The sequence below is a fragment of the Motacilla alba genome, chromosome Z, assembly GCF_015832195.1.
Source record: "Motacilla alba alba isolate MOTALB_02 chromosome Z, Motacilla_alba_V1.0_pri, whole genome shotgun sequence".
In the NCBI taxonomy this organism is placed as follows: Eukaryota; Metazoa; Chordata; class Aves; order Passeriformes; family Motacillidae; genus Motacilla; species Motacilla alba.
In genome coordinates this window covers 9,837,080-9,854,518 of record NC_052046.1, presented here as the reverse complement: position 1 = coordinate 9,854,518, position 17,439 = coordinate 9,837,080, and the positions used below count along the sequence as shown (strand labels likewise).

Below are 17,439 nucleotides of genomic sequence, written 5' to 3'. Positions count from 1 at the left end.
TTTATAGATATTTCCAAGGGCTTACACTAAGAACTTAATTCCATTGCTGCTATTGATGTTGAAATTATATTAAAAAAACCAACTTCAAGTTCTTGTTGCTTAGATAGTAATGATAATTGGCCAACTCTTCTGTTGACAATACTATAATAAAAAAAATAGTATTGTTTGTATTTCATTCAAGTTTTAATCCCTTTTTTTGTCAGTTTTTCTTCTTTTAAACTTCCATTTGGAAATTAGGTGAGAAGACAAAATAGTGATTGTGGACCAAAGCTGCCATTTAATTGGAATTTAGCGATTACTGGTTTTTTTACTTCCTTTTCATTTTTTTTATTTACTTCTCTGTTTGTATCCAATTTTTTGTGTTTTCAAAGAATACCTGCTAGTGTTCCTTTTTGACTTGGTTAGGTGAAGTTTCATACACTCTCCAGTAAGCTGGAGCTAAAATGCTCAAGGGCTGGAGCACATTGTATTCAAGGGGAGCCCCAGGGATCTGTGTTTGCTCAGTCTGGAGAGGAGGGAGCTCAGGGGCAAATTTAATTGGTGTCTTCCACTAACTGATGGGGAATTACAGGGAAGACATGCTGGGGGTATGGAGAAGATGAAGCCAGACCTTCATCAGAGGTGCACTGCAAAACAACACAAGAGCCACAGGTTGCAGCAGGGAGGTTTTATGCAGATACAAAGGAGAAAATGGGCAGTGAAGTGGTTAAGCACTCAGAAGAGGGTCCCAGAGAAGTGAGGCAATCTCCATCCCCAAAGATATTCAACACTCATCAGGGCAAGTCTCTGAGCAGTTCTCTGCTGCCAGGTGCACTTGGATCACAATCTTTCCAAAGGTCCCTTGCCACTCAAATTATGCTGTGAATGTATTTTTCTAAAATTGTGGGGGTTTTGTTTCTGTTGCTTGGCTGAAACCTTGCCTTGAAAAGTCCCCTCAGCTGTGCTGAAGCAGGGTCTTGCCCCAGTGACTCTAAGCCAGTTCTGGAAGGATAAAAATCCTTAGGCATAAGTTGTTAGGCATCCTTATGTGATTCACAATGTATAAAATTGGATTACTTTGTGCCTTTTGCACAAAGTGTGCTCTGAAGAGAGGAACCACCACATACCCCTTACCTGTAGATGATGTGGGGAGTGACCATTGAGATTTTCACATTGTCCCAGAAATCAAGAGCAATCTACATAAACCTCTATGCCCTGCATACCTCTTGTCCTTTCACTGTGAGCTTTCCACAGAGAGCCAGAGTATCCAAAGGCAGACATCATCCTCCTCCTATCAGTTTCCAGCCAAGTGCTGGAAACCACAATATCATCTGGACATCATGAAGAGCCAGCGTGGAGAGTAAGGTGCTCAAAGATGTATCTTTCTTCAAGGGTTTTTCCATGCTATTTGACTTCCTTAAAAGCTGAAGGCTTTGTGTTTGGCTCTCCCCACTTCTAGACTATTTAAGTTGGAAGTGTTAGCCTGGGTGGACTTATTTACTTACCTTTTTCCTGGAGTGGAATTTCAAAAACCATTCAAAAAATAAATGGAAAGATCTATTAAATATCTGGATTAAGTGTCTGGGTCTGTGTCTAGGGTGTAGATGGATGGTTTAAGGTCTAGATGGATGCTGTGCCTGGGGGGGGAGTACAGGAGCAGTGGTACATGTCACATCCCAAATTCATCAAAACCAAGATGAGTCTTGCAACTGTTTCAAAGGCAAATGTCAGCAAGACTCGATCGAGTTTATGTCCAAGTGATTTTCTGGAACTATTTTTCCAAGATGCCCGATTGTAGCACATCCTCAGAGCTGAGCATGTCCTCGCCCACCATCCTGAGCCTTGGTCGGAGCCTGTTCCCAATCTGACACGTTCCTGTCAAAGCTGCCAGGGATTGCAGCAAAACCAGGATCAGGCCCTTTAATATCAGCACACCAGTAAGTAAATGTAGATGGAGTGACTGGTTTGTCTCTGAAGGTTAATTGGGATTTATGTCTTGTTTAGAGATCCAGCTTTAGAGATCTGACTTCCTGGCACAGTTTGTGTGATGTGTTTTTCTGTGCATGCCTGTGTAAAAGGCGCTTTCCTTTTGCTGTTTACCTAAAGGAGTTTATTAGACATTGCTTGTGCAGCATTTTTGTGATCTTGTTGATGAAAGATGCTATATAAACAGGGCTGCACTGGACTGGATTCAGTAAGTCTGAGAGCTTGCCAGCAATTTGTTGCTGTTTGACTCCAGCGACCAAGCACCAGCACAGCAGCCAGCCCGTGAGTGCAGCTCCTCGCAGCACTGCTCTGGCTCTGCCTTCCCTCATGAAATGGAATTTATTACTCTCTATCTCACATGGACACTTGGTAGGAAATTGGAGCTACAAAATGAAGAGTCATGGAAGTTTAAAAATTCCAAGAGACAGGACAGATGTGCTGTGATTAGTCCTGTACTCTGGCTCACCTTGGGTTAGATAAATAATTGAATGTGTTCCATCAGCAAAACATACTACTTACAGACTTGGAAGGAAATTTGACTTGCAGTCCTCTAATTGGAAGTCAGAGATGGTGGTAAAAAAGACTTTTGCTCGATTCTCATGCTTTAGATCTCAAAGCAGTGAATTATTTTAAAACTCAAGCCTAATCTTGGATCATTTAAATTGATATTTAGTAGGCTACTTGTTCGTAGAAATTACTATATATTTATGAGGATGCATTATACTTTGCCAGTTCATTAGACATTTTATTAAATGCAAACAGTGCTATTATTGTATAAAATTCCTTTTTTTGTTCTCCTCAGATTTCATACCTGTCAAATATTGACTTGATTCTGCAGACTCCATACCAACTTCACCTGCAAAACTAAACAAAAATCATTTTCTTGGTACAATGCCAGAAAATAAAAGAAATATTTTAGAAAAGAGAGCAAGACAAAGCTGACAGCTGAGTCTAAGCAGATGAAAACAGTCAAAAGCCTTTTATTTAATCATTCTGCTATTTTTGACATGTTGTCTAGTGATAAACCACATGAGCATTCCCTTGTGTTATGAAAAAAACAAGTATGAAATATAAATCCAGGAAAGAGTGGAAGAAAGTACAGTCTAGCACTTGAAGGAATCTCATATGTGATTTCGAGGATGATGTTTACATGCATGTAAAATATCCAACAAATGGCTTTTCCAGTGGCAGCCGAGGTCATTACCTTTTCAAAATTGTGTAACGTTTTCCTGCTGAGAGTTTCCTTCTTTGCCAAGGGGACATTTGCGGGCAGACTTTTATTTAGTCATTTTTGGACACTGGTATGCTAAGTGAGACACAGGCTCTGATGGTTACCAGTGCTGCCAGTTGGTCTGCTCTGCAGAAAAAGATGCTGATTAGTCTGTGCTTGGTCAATGTGTTTGCAGCCCCGTGGCTCTGGTTGGGCCAGGAACCAACCAGGGAAAATGTTGGTTCTGGCCCTGTTGCACAGAGTCATGGCTTCCCCGAAAGCGTGGAACCGTGGTCTCTGTGGCTCATGTGGAAATCCCAACAGCATCTTTTATGTTTCACACAATAGCATCTTTAAGTTACACATTGAAAGGGAAGATCACAGGAAACATTTCGAAAGGTCTTTTTCTTCTGCCCAAAACAGAGATAGAAAGCTGATGTTTAGTTGCCGGTTCTTTCTGCAATGAACAGAAGCTCATGAGAAATTTTTTCTGTTGTGGCTGCCTGCAGGGTTTCCACATCAACCCCTTTCTCTGCACCCCCAAAGCCCTAAGAAAGTCCAAAAAAGATGGTCTCCTGGGAGTGCTGACCTACTGATGCAGGGGGATGTGTTGGGAGAATGGTCTCCCTGCCTTGATGTTGTTTGAAACCACTACTGAACTCCTCACCACATCTCATTTACTTGAATAAAAGCATGAACCCCATTGGGAGAGGCATCCTGCACTGTTCCCATGGAGAACAGAGGCCCAGGATGTCCTAAAAAAATAACACACTTTTTTACTTGTGGCTAAATTTGTGAGACCTGTGAGGCTTTGGTTTTCATGCATCTTTCAGTTTCATGCAGATCAGTACCTCCAAGCCCCACTGATACCCATGTGGGGTAGAGGGCTTCTTCCACATCTCAAAGTATTTCTATTCTCTTTTATAGAGGAATGAGCTTCAAGCATTTACAAATATTGTGCTCAGCAGGGGCTGTAAACCATCATATTCATTTGGAAGGTCTCTTCTGAGAAGAAGGAACTACAGTTTATGCTCTGCCACCATAAAAATCCCTTTGGCCATAAAAAAGATGACATGAAACAGCACTTGTAGGAGCGGAGGGGTCAGTTAACAGTGAGGAGCAGCCAAGGAGTGTGTCTGAAAGCTTTCAAGAGCATCAGTCAGGTCTCCCAGGGTAAGCACTGGCACAGTTCCTTAGAGTCAAGAAAGGTATGTAGCTTTTTCCAGGGGAGGATCTGGTCCCTGGCTTGCATTCACACAAGAGGAGTCCAGGAACTGTGAATCTTATCAAAACCTTCCCATTAGCAATGACTGGAATGTGATTTCATTTCTGGTATCTGTCTTAATAGCCAGAGTTGAGCAAAAGAGCAGATAGCAGGGTGCTTTTTTTTCTCCCTGCTAAGAGAATGAAAACCATTATATGTGGGCAAAATTATTTGACTTTAATAGCTAACAAAAAGCAAGACTTAGTTTCAGGCAATGCTTTTACCACTGAAAATTTTACTTCTACAGAAATCAACTAGTAAATTGCAGAAATCAACTAGTAAATGACTTGCTCTCATAGGTCTGAGTTCCCCAGGGTTGTTCAGGCAAATCCTGCTCTGATCAGTCAGTTAAGAGAAATAAAGAAGCACACAGGTACCCACAGCAGTCATCGGTGTTGCAGTATTGGAAGACTTCACTGTATTTGGGTTATTCCCCCTCAGCTGGGACAATGACAGGAAGGGCTTGGGCTGGCCTTGGACCTTGCATTACACCCAGTGTGAACATAAATTATCTCTTTACAAAACTGTGAAAAAGGACTGAGTCTGGAAATCATGGCAAAGTGTATGCTGAGCAAGTGTCTGCAGGGAGGCTATCCCCTCTTACTCAAGATTTCGGTATGTGTCCCGCAGAAAGGCAAACAAAAATAAAGTGCATTGCTTCAGTTTTACACCATGTTGACATAAATCTTCTCTCCATGTGAATTACAGCGAAACTGTGCTCAGCTACTGAGCTGCTGCACTTGTGCTGCAGATGGGCTTTGTCTGTGCGTGCTTTGGCAGACAAACCTGTTGTTCATTTGGATTTCATATAGAAGAAAAGTGAGTTTGCTGATTGTTTGGGGTTTTTTTAGGCTTGTTTTTAGTGTACCTTGCTGGTTTGCATTTATAGATGTCTAATTATTTTTTGTACATTAATTTCTGTATTTTATATTTGCATTTTTGCTATGCCATTTATTTCTCAAAGCCAGGGTGATCAAAAAAGAAACACTGAGCAGGAACAATAAGGAGAGGGATCTAACAAAGACCCTTTGTGCAATTAAAAACACCATGCCAGGTGTAACTGGCAGGTCTTCAGAACACAGCACAAGTTCTTCTAAGTTCAAGTAATGATTTAGGCTGAAGAAGTCTGGTATTGAAAAAAGTCCTCTCCCTTCCCAATAGGAAATTGTTTTTTTATTAAAGACATTTCTTGAGTGTATTATGGTTGCTTTCCACCTGCACCAACTTGAAAGAACAGTGCTGATCTATTTAAATCTGTATGAAATCCTAAGCATCTCTTTTGCCCCCTAAATTGAAACTGATCTGATATTCAAAGGTCAGAAAGAGTGTTTTGGAGAGGAGGGATTTGATCTGCCTGATCACCTATGGAGTTGCTGCATCTTCCAGTGGCATGACCTCAGGCCTCAGCTGAGCTCTAGAAACTGTCCTGAGTGCTCTCCTAGCCCCAGTAAATGGGAGGTAAAGTTCCTCTTCTTGAGCTACCTCTGTCTGGGAGGAGTCAGCCTGGAGACTGACTGCCTGGCAGCATTTTAGAAATAAAGCATGGGCAATATTTTATCCTAAGAACTCACTTTCAGGCTCAGCATAGAGATTTCTGCGTCTGCTTTGCTCTTAGGAGGATAATATTTCTTAGAGCAGACTCTTCTCTTTCTACCTTTGACATCTTTAGCAAGAGCTTCCTTAACATAGTATGTTTAGTCTGAAACCAGTATGAAACTTGTATTTTTCATCTTCTCTTTGCATTTCCCTTTTGTGTTCCCTTTTTTCAATCACTAAATGATGACCATGTATCTTTTTCAGCATGACTCATGGCAGAGATTTAGAGCTGCCTCTCCAAAACCTCAATAAATGCATGGAGCAGCTGTTGTTATAACCCAACTCACTGCCATGTTACTGCAAACAGATGCAGGTTAATTATAATTTAAAATGTTTATCCTGTTATTGTTTGCATTTCTGAAGATTTTTCAGCAGCTGTAGGACCCTAAGTGACTCCCTCCCCTCTCACACAGTGTATTTATTTTCTGGGCTCAGCATGCCCTGGTCGGTGTCTGCGGCGTCGCTGCGGTGTCCCGTGCAGAGCAGGAGGTGGGCTGGGGTGACGGCAGCTCTGCACCAGGTGGAAGCAATTATGGGAAAAAAACATGGTCCTTGCTGGATGACTTACTGCTGATAGCTGCCAGATAAGCTAACTTAATAAAGCAGTGGCTTAATTAAGCCGCATTCCTCCCATCTTGCCTCTCATCCAGCCTGTCTGAGGCGATGCTATCAAGCAGCTACTGCTTTGCAGGATGGGGCAGAGGTCCTGTGCTGATGCACCCCTGTGTGCTGGGCACTCTGGGGACCTACAGCTGATGGGACACAGGGGAGCTCCTGGAAAACTCAGCTCCTCTCTCAGTTTGCAAGGTAATAGGCCACAAATCCTGGGGAAAAAAAGACAGATCTGCCATTTGCCTAGTCATGGATATATTTATTCATATCAAATTTTGACCCTAAATCCCATCTTCTGGAAGATGTCTTCTAGAAGCATCTCAAACTCCAGAGCAGAGTGTAGGAGCACAATCTCTCCCTCTTTCTCCACCAGGTACCCACCAGAAAAAATAAGAGGTGACTTGGCTTTGGGGGTGTCCCTATCACTATGGATTTTCTTACGACCACAAAAGTTGGATGTTGCATTAATCAAAATCATGGTGCCCCAAACCTTCTGTCAGTTTGGGCTTGTTCTTATTCCTGAGCAAAGGTCGCAGCAGAATCAAAAGTTACTGCATTCTTAATTGCTGAAGTACCCCATTTAAAGCTGCAACAGATAAAAGTCCGCCAGAAGCTTCATCCTTTGTAAACCAGATTTCAGGTTAACAAATCAATCTAATTTCCCTGGAGCTCCAGGTTTTAATGGTGGAGCTTCAAACACACAGCCGTGTGTTTGTGTTTCATGCGTGGCCACAGGTACAGCTGCGTAGCAACCATCCTGCTGAAAGTTATCCAGTAGCTAAAATTATCAGTAGGAGCCCCTTCTTACCGCTCGTTATGTACAATGAGATTGCTGCTGTGCAACATTGATTAGACATGTCAGCCTGGACCTGGACGTCTGACAATGAGTGCTGCTATTAAAATGCCTTTGCTAATGCTCATGTGTCCATTGTTTTGACAGATTTCACTTTAAGAATGTAGAAAGCTAAAGCATGCAGGAATCCCAGGGTTGCAATGTAATGTTCAGAGAAACAGGTATTGTATTGTATTTCCTTTGCATTAACCCTAAAGTAGCAGTTTCCCTGGCAAAATCATGCTGATAAGAGTGCTGTTGAGTACAGGCTGCACTAATGCAGAGATCTGTAACTTTCAACTGGGAAGAGATTATCATGTGGAATGTAGTCTGAAGGCATGGCATCCCTCTTCTAAACACTTCTTCAAGTATAATTTAAAACTTCCACAATGCGGAAAAATCTTCACGCATTTAGAGAAAATATTTCAAAATCTCCTTATCAGTACGTCTTGGGAAAATTCGAACAAAAATTTGAGAGGAACAGTGAAAACAAGGAAATTGTTTCTCAAAACCATCTCATCCCACTGTGGAACCCATTGCTGCAAAAGTTGCTGAGGGAAGGGATTTCAACAAGCAAATGGATATCAGCCAAGGGAACATGATTTTCTGGTTGTTTTAAGTGAAAGCTAAAGCACAAGGCTGTGCTTGCTTTGGGGCAATTTCAGGACACCAGGGCAGTGTTTAATGGCTGTTATTTAGCATGTGATGGGTTGTCAATCAACGGCTGTGGGAGAAGGGTTTGATCAGGGCAAGTGGTTTGGCTTTTGAGAGAATCCAGCCAGGCACATTAAACCCCACTTTAGCCACAAGAAAGCAAATTAATCCAGCCAAACGCCATGGCCAGACCATCTGAGAGGAGAGGCAGCTTCTGCAAGGTTCCCAGCAGATAACCCCTTACCCAGAAGCAGGTTATCACATCATCTGCTGACACAGGTCTTATTGGTCCTAAAACTGAAAATAAAGTGGGAATTCCATGGAGGAGGGTACAAACTATGGAAGTTGCTGCTCCCTGTGGCTGGTTAGCTCTGGCTGGCACAACCCCACAGGTCAGTATCTCATGGCAGGGATGTCCTCCTCTCCTTGCTCATCTCCCAGCCCTCTCAAGCTCCACTGTATCTTCTTCTGAAGAGCAGCTACAAGGAAGCTTCTTTTCTTTTGCAGATGGAAGGAGATCAATGTGCACTTGGAAAGCCATCAGCATATGAACGGCCTCCCCAATGCACCTTTGAACTGGCTCCTCCTGCATTTGTTTGTCTTGCAGATAAAACTTCACAGCAGTGTTTGGAGAGAAGTCTAATGAGGCACCACTGTTTGCATAAGACAGCAAGGCTTCCTCTTCAGATGTTCAACGCTCATTAGGCAAAATTTATATTCCAGCTAATCTTAAGGAAGAGGATAAAATATGGAGCCAAAGTTTGTTTTTACATTGTTTGGAGAAATGCATTATTTGTTTTAAGCCATCAGTTGCAACTGATAGTTAATTTAAATTCAACATAATGAAGATTTGTGATGGCTACATGTCGTATATATCCAGGGAGTATAGTGTCAGTGACTGACATGGCTTTAGCGCTCCTCCACATTAGTTATTGAATCAAAGGAAAAGACAAAATGGATGGTTTCCCAGTTTGGGAGATATTTCACCATGTCCACAAAGCATGAAAAAAGCCGTGTATTTGTAAAATACTGAGGGATTTTTTTTCCCCTCAGATTCATGTATACTTGATGTAATAATGCACTGAACAGCAGGGGTTTTTTCTTTTTCAGCAGTCCTGGTAGTCACCAACATGGGACTCTTTGAAAGTCACTAGGTCCCTGCAGTGAGAGACTCTCAGGATGATAAGGCACACAGCCATTGTAAAGGCTCCTGAGCACTGCTGGGAGCCTTGGTGACTTAATGTGGTTTTCTGTTTGGAGAGAAAACCAGAAGGTTTAGCTGGATGCCTGAATGTCATTACAGGCCAGTGTGTCAGAAACAGTAATTTCTCAGCATTCAGACTTTGTTCATATCATAAGCACATAAAAAGTGTCTGATCCTATTGCAGTTTTGCCCCTCACACTATATAAGATACTCTCCCTTGCTCCAGTTGACATACCCAATATATTGAGTTTACCTCCTCCAGGTTTATTAGAAGATGAGAAATGACTGGTAACATTTATCCTCTGTGTACTCCTCACTGTGACTTACCCATTCCTGCAGGTTTACAATGTAGTGACAGATATTTGAGAACAGCTTTCACTGTACCATGAAAATGATGACCTGAGTTGTGTATTTGGACAGCACTGAGCTGTCCAGACAACATCCAGACAACACAAGAGAGGAGGATTTTTGGAAATTACTAGGGATGTTGGGTGGGTCAGTGTTGGGGTACTCTGCCCCAGGCTCCTGAGGTGGCTGGACATGCTGCTATGTGAAATTCCTCCTGAGCCAGGTGGTGCATTTCCCTGCTGTGTTCTGTAATGCTGAACTCCAACTGCTCAGGATCCTCATCTTGTTTGGTTCATCACATCCACAATCCACTTATGGCTGTTTCTAAAGGGAGCACCAATCTATGGAGAACACATTTATTTATTCATTTATTTATTTTATTGTTTTTCAGGAAAAAATGCTGTAAGGGTTATAAGTTTGTTCTTGGACAGTGCATCCCTGAAGGTATGTGATTTCACTGTTCTTACACATCATGTCCCCATGCATTTGTCTTTCCCCATCTGCCATCTTCTCCACATTGTCTGTTTGGAAGAGCAAGCTGACAGAATCACAGGCTTTGCCATATCTCATGTATCAGTGTGGGGAGGAGCTGTTTCTCAGAAATTGTTCAGAAAATAAAAAATCAACAACTTCCAAAAGTGCTGCTTAGCATGCCAAGCCTTGATCCTCCCCTAAATACACACGGCTGCACAGATCTTGTGCCATGACCTGATGCTCTGCAGACAGAGGAACATGTTCTGCCCTTGGCTGGGTAGTTGAGAGCATTCTGTGCACCTTTCATGGATGATGGCTTTCCCCTTTTATCCCTCGGATCTGGTACAGCTGGCTTGGCTTGGCTTGTCAGTGCACAGGGAGATGGTGAGTAGGTGAGTTAATCTTGCCTGTAATTTCCCATGGGTGTGGCTTCCTTGTCACCAGGGGCCAAGGAAGATGCAGATTTAATCAGGATAGTTCAGTATGCAGCAGTAAAAATGGATCTGATTTGGATGAAACTGGCTCTGAATTTGCTGGACCACAGAAACTGCCAGGCAGGAGCAAATGCCCAGAGATGACATACCAAAAACTTTTTTTTTACAACAAGCAAGCAAAAAAGTTGATCTTTGGCAACATATTCTTCTATTTGATGATATATGGAAAGCCCAGATTTGGTCTGAGAATTTTTCTAGTTTGTGACTGTGATGTTTTGGAAAAAAAGTGACAAATCAACATACTGGAGAATCAGCTGGTTTTGAGCTGCAGTGTCCAGCCAAAAGGGATTATAACACAAACTCTAATCCTTGTGGGTTTGTTGTGGGTTTGTTGCTGTTGTTGTTTTTAATTTGTGTCTTCTTTGCTGCTGGCTAGAAACACTAAAACAATTGGTGGATTGATGGGGGTGGAGACGGGGTTGGGGAAAGAGAGAAACAGCTCATGATGACCCAGTGCCTGGAGGAGCTGGATAGGGTTTAGGTGAAATTGGTGCTCACACAGAGTTCCTTATCCCATGGTTTTGCTGTGAGTTTTGTCTCAGCGTGTGTGATACGGGTGAGAGCTCCAGTGTGAGACAGACACTTGGAACAGGCAGTTGTGTGTATTGGAGGCAGAATTCCTGAATCCTCTCAGGGTGGAAAGAAGTCAGGACTCTACATTCTGGCCTCCAGCTTTCCTATAGATTTAAGAACTTGATGTACTGACTATTCGCTGAATATAATGGATACAGCAAGAGAATTAATAGGAGCAAAACTAAAATGAGAGCCATGGCAATTTATTACTTTGGCTTCTAATTCTCATCTCTTGAGATGTTAGGTGATTATGAAAGCAGCTTTTATTATGTGCCCACTGACTTTGTGTAATCCTGTCTTTTAACTGCATTTCAGTAACCTGAGAGTTTCTGCCCCTAATTCAATTCTCTGCTTCTCTCCCTTTGTTTCTCTATTCCCCCTTTTCAGCTTTATCTGTATTTTGCCTGGAACTTCAGAGGCCACAGCAGTTGCTATAACATCCAAGACAATCTCAGGCCCTTGGTGTAGGGACGAGAAACATGATTCACTGAAGTATTCATTTCACTTACTCTGTTACAAGACATCACTTGGCTCTTCACACATTGTTTTGGCATAATCTTGACAGAGTAGCTGTATGAAATCCATATCTCCAAACAGACACATAAATGCATTACAGATGTGAGTTTATTACAGCACATCTGCACCTTTTAATCCAGTACTGGCACATTGAAACTGTGAGAAGTAGTTCCAGCCCTGTCTTCTCTATGATTTAGCAGTGGCTGCAGGGAGGAGGGTTGACAGAAGTATAGATCCTCCCTTTTTCACTCTTTTATAGCTGCCTGGGGAACACACCAATCTCCTTCTGGGACAGCTATTCCTTAAACAGACTCTTTCCCAAAGGCTTGTGGCTTTGTCCATGTCCCTTATTGGTTTTCGTCCTGTTATTTTTCATCTGCCCTTGAAAAGGAACAGAAATCAGTGTAGTACAGTATGAGTCTCTGCCTCCAGTTTCTGCATTTCATCTGTTTTGTACTCACCTTCCCACTGTGGCTTTCAGCTGCAGGACCAGGGATTCTCAAGAAACACTGAGTGGAGTTACTTCTGTGTGTCTAATTCTCTCCACAGCATCTCTTCCTGATTCACCTGTTCAGCCAAATGAATAAAAAGAACAGCTCCTCACCTTTTTCTCCTGTGTGATCTCCTTTTTCTTTGCTTTGGACACTCACTGCTCCAGCCAAGTCCAGTCTTGGGTCCCGTCTCATGATGTCATAGAGTGAAGAAGACAGATGCAGTATAGAGCAGTTTATTCTGGAGACCACCCTTCCTATTGCTGGTTTGTTTCCTGAGTTGGCTGTGGAAGAATTCAGAGTAAAATACTCTATTACAGGCCAGCTATAGTCAGATCTGGTCTTTCCTTAGTAATGTTGTTTCAAAAATTTCCTTTGTAAACTTTCCATGCTGATTCTCATTTCTGAGTTCATTGAAACTTATACAGGGACATTTGTTATTCTGCTTTGGCTTTTGCATTTTCCTAAAGTCTGGAACAGCCTGAGCCTCATTTTATGGTTTTGATTCATCCTTAAACCACATTTCTAAGGCTGGCAAATAAGGGGTTTGAACACAGGAGGGAATGTTCATCTCCAGTTCTGCAGAGCACACACAGGTGGTGCAGCAGCTTTTGCCTAGTTTCATTTCAGTTGTGAGAACTGTTTTCAGGGAAGTCATGTTACCTGGGACCACAGCCCTGGGGATACAGGTCTGGACCTGAGACCTGCCTACAACCATTGTGTGATTTGCATTGGCTGTGTGGGACCACCAGCAGGGATATTTGTCCTTCCTGGACCCTTCTGCAGCTTTGTGTGAAGGTAAATGAGGCAATGGACACGATGGAGCTGTGCTGAGGTGGACATGTTCAAAGACTGGTTACATTCAATTTGGCGACACTTGGATAAAAAAAACTGGCGTTGTTTAGTCTAGAAAAAAGGAGGCTGAGGGGAGACATGATAAGAGTTTTTAGGTATGTGAAAACTTGCTGCAAAGGGGAAGGTAAACTGTTCTTTATGGCAGAGGAGAAGAGGACAAAAATAATGGGCCTAAGTGTCTGTAAGGGGAGTTTGGATTAGATATGAGTAAAAAGCTTTCTGTCTGCAAGGATATTTCATCTTGGGACTAGACTATTAGGTGAGCCATATCCATCCCTTAGGGAAAAGGAAAACTAGGAAATGTTTATGCATAGCTACTCCTGCTTTTGATGAGAGATGCCCCTTCCAGCATTCTTTTTTCTGATTTTGTTTGAGCACATCTATTCATGGAGCTTGTTTTACCTCTGCTCTGAATAGCTGAACATGGCACAGGCCAAGTCCTACACCTGAGTGGATACACTGGGTAAGGAGCAGCACATTCACCCCCATACTGGACATACCATCCTGTTCTCACTCTGATTTGTTCCAGTGGAAAATGAAAATTGCAACCATGTCCAGGAAAAATACCAGCAATGCTTTAAAGCTGGGACTGTTTAGTAGTGCCAAATGTAACAGGAGTTTACAGCCCAACACCACCTAAGAGTCCAAACTACCCCTAGACTGAACAGTTTGAAAGCAAGAGTTATATTTTCCTTTCATGGCTCTGCACTGTTGGACACTGGTTACTGCAGGGGGTTCTAGCATTGCCATTCACCACCACAGCACTGTGGGCAGACTTCAAGTTGTGAAGAAAGAAGGAAAGAAAGGATGCTTGTTATTCAGGAGGTGACAAACAGAATGCTTGGCACTGTTACAGTAGTATGTCTATTACAATAGTACATTTTTTTCTAAGGGGTTCTGGTGTGAGATACAGCATCTTGTTAAGTCTCATTTTGTGCTTTTCTGTATTTTGGCACACTGCCACTTTTAACCCCAGTGCTAGGCATGTGCTCTACATACTTCATACAGAAAATGTGCTTTCATTTGATTTACCATCTCTTAGCTCATTTTAATTGTTTGGAACAATCATCATACCCAGACGTATCTGCTAGTCATTAGGGTGAGTCAATAATGAGTTTTAATTATGTATATGGAAACACAGTGCTTTGATGGAAACTTGCTTGAACCACTTAGATTTTATTTGGACAGGTTTGGTCTGGAGCATGGATGAGATATTTCTGCTGTGGCCCCTAGTGCCCAGTCACTGGATTGTCACGGCCATCTGGATGATCTCTGCAGGGTGATGTTCTCTGAAATGGTCACAGAAACTGCCACTTGCTTTGGTGTAAAGCCTGACCTTGGGCAGGCTGTGCCCAAGCTGGTTCTGAGACCAGATGCCTCTCGAGGTCCTGGTGTCTCTGGGCAGATGTTTCCCATTGTGCTGCAAAACCCTCACACCCATAGCTGGGAGCTGTCCTTCACCCCCGAGCCCTGCCACCAGCACCATGCCAGGGGCCACATCCAGCCCAGACAGGACAGGGATGTGGGTCAAGCCCTACTGTCCTCTAGTGTCCATCCCTGAGTCTTCAGTTCTGCTGCTACACAGAAGCAGCAGTGAAATTAGAAACAGATTTTCCCTCCTTTGGGTTTCAAACAGGGACTTCAGTCTTTTGGGATTTCAGTGACATACCCTGATCTGCACACTGCAGCTATTAAGAGAGATGATGGGTGTGTGACAATGTACTATTTGCTAGAAGGGTTATATCTGGCTTTGAAAAATTATCATGTGATGTAATTAACTTTTCCTTGTGATATACTTTTAACTTATGGTTTTTCACAGTATTCTGCATAGGAAATGTTGCTATCAGACTTAAAAATCTGTTGAAGAAAACTAAAAGAATGTTTTAGGTAATTTAATAGTTCTGTGAAAAGAACTCCCAAAATCTGCCAAATGCAAAAGTGACCCTTGCTTAAAATATGCCTTTAAGAAATAGTCTAACTACTGTAAATCTGTGAATAGCAGTTACAATTTTAATATATTCCTTTGCTTATGTCTCATGAATGTTTTATATCTAGGATCCTTCAGTCCTTAAAAACAATGTAATTCATCTTTATATTAATTAGCAGAGAGGTGAAATGATTGCAATCTAAGTATCATCCATCTATGACTTTGGTATTTTTCCTAACCATGTTTTTCTGTCCCTTAGACTACGATGTCTGTGCTGAAGCTCCCTGTGAACAGCAGTGCACAGATAATTTTGGAAGAGTCTTATGCACTTGCTATCCTGGATACCGCTATGATCGGGAGAGGCACAGGAACAGAGAGAAGCCTTATTGCCTGGGTGGGTAGATTAGCACGTTGAGCTCCTCCCTGGTTAGCGATTTATCCTGCTCCCTTCAGTCTTTTAGGAGTCAGTTTGAATCTGAAACCTTTCTTATTCTCAATATTATTACAGAAGAAATGTGGGAGTTAACTATGTTAAGAATTGAGAGATCTAGATGCCCCTGAAATTATTAGGAGGTATTACCTACAACAAGACTTACAGACCCAAACACTTTGAAGTGTTGGGCTGATGTATTTTTTCCTTTAATTCCTCCTGCTGGTTGTGAGCCATATATACTGAATATTGAAGCATTATCACTAGGCCTAATTACTAAAACTAATCCTTGGGGTTTGACTCAGATGGCCAGTATATAATTCAGGACTGATCATTTACATGTGGTCCTGCTGTGGCTAGTCCTGCCCTGCCCTGCATGGTTTGCCATGCCAGGGAGCCAAGGTTTGCAGGATCAGCTTAGCTTGTGAGCTTTTCAATGCAAGGTTCACTGATAAAATGCCAGGTGTGTTAATAATTGTAAGCTTGCAGCTTGCCCAGAGCTCCAGACCAAAGGCTCTAGCTTCAATTGCAGTTGTGGTGTTCCAATCACTTGTTTGTTTAACCACAAAATCTCTTTTTACCTCTAAAGGAAGTCTTTTATTGTGTTGGAAGTCTGAAACCTCCAGCTACAGGACATTTTTAATCTCTGCTTCTCTCCAGATATCGACGAGTGTGCCACAAGCAACGGGACTCTGTGCTCTCAGATCTGTGTCAACACTGTGGGCAGCTACAGGTGCGAATGTCACGAAGGCTATGTCCGGGAGGAGGATGGCAGGACATGCACCAAAGGAGATAAAGGCAGGTGCTAGTGCAGATTAAATGTCCTGGGTCAAATGGATGCCTAAGGGGTTGGTCTGTCATGAAGGAGAACTGCTCCCAACACTACACTTGGAGCTGGGGGTCCAAAGCTGGGATGTAGCTGATGCTTCTGGGGTGTCCAGGCAGTTTGCTGGGCACCTGAGCACCTGTGGAGCAGCCGTGCCAAACTCTCTCCTCCAATGCATAAGTACACTGGAGGATGCGGAAGGCATCTTCTCCTAGGGAAGGCAGAACAGCTGAATAATGAAATTTACCATTACAGCTTCAGTTAGATAATTCCTGCTGGATCCAGTTGCTAAAAGCCATAGTTTGCTCCAATGCCAGCCTGGATTATAACTTTTTTGTGGTCCTAAGCTAAGGAGACATAGGAAAAAATCTTACCACATGAAGAGCCTTCAAAATTTTCACTGATTTCACCTGTTAATTAAACAATTTCAGTAACTTTAATTTGTATTTACACACCCACATCTGAGATTAGCAAATGACCTTGGGTTGGATGGCTAGTGCCCCCTGGCCCTTAGAGGCTCAAAAAATGTGTGTTTGGGGATCCAACACATTTTCCAAGCCTTGCTTAAATCAATTTCTAAATTACATTGACCAAGACCAAATGCTGCTGACCTCCAATTATGTCAAATTGTGTGTGCTGAGCCTGGGGTCTTTTTTTTTTTTTTTTTTTTTTTTGAAAATGGAATATAATGGGAAAGGGGTAAATATAAGGGCTTGTTCTTGTATCTCACTGTTGGTTCAGAGTGTATACATGTGCTGTGCACAAATTATTTTAAAGGTTTGACCTCAGCCTAGTTATTAAATTACAGCATTTATAATACTACAGAATAAATACTGATATGAAAATTTAAAAAGAAAGGAGGAAGAGAACAGTGGTCTGGAAAAAAAAACCAAAAAAAACCAACAACTTTTGATGAATGGTGACTTACCACAAGTTCATCAATTAATGCCTGAATGTGGTATCACAGTGTGATCCAAATCCCACTGGATGGCCAGAGCAATTTATAATTTTGATTTTCATCTGAAAATGTGTAACTGGAGCCACTCCATTAACTGTAATTGTTCCTTGAAGTTTTAAATTTTTTTTTGTTATCAGAGTGTGTGCGTGCATGTATGTGATAAATAACCTAGATAATCCCCCTACAAATAGGAGAGTTTTTTTTAAATAT

At 42.2% G+C, this 17,439-nt stretch overlaps 1 protein-coding gene across 1 annotated transcript in view; it reads left to right on the top strand.

Moving 5' to 3' along the window:
- CCBE1 (collagen and calcium binding EGF domains 1) overlaps window positions 1-17,439 on the top strand; it is a 97,664-nt gene that overhangs the window by 61,071 nt on the left and 19,154 nt on the right. Inside the window, exons 3-5 of the mRNA XM_038123979.1 lie at window positions 10,077-10,129; window positions 15,275-15,409; window positions 16,106-16,243. Coding sequence (XP_037979907.1) covers window positions 10,077-10,129; window positions 15,275-15,409; window positions 16,106-16,243 — 326 coding nt within the window. The remainder of the gene's footprint in view (window positions 1-10,076; window positions 10,130-15,274; window positions 15,410-16,105; window positions 16,244-17,439) is intronic.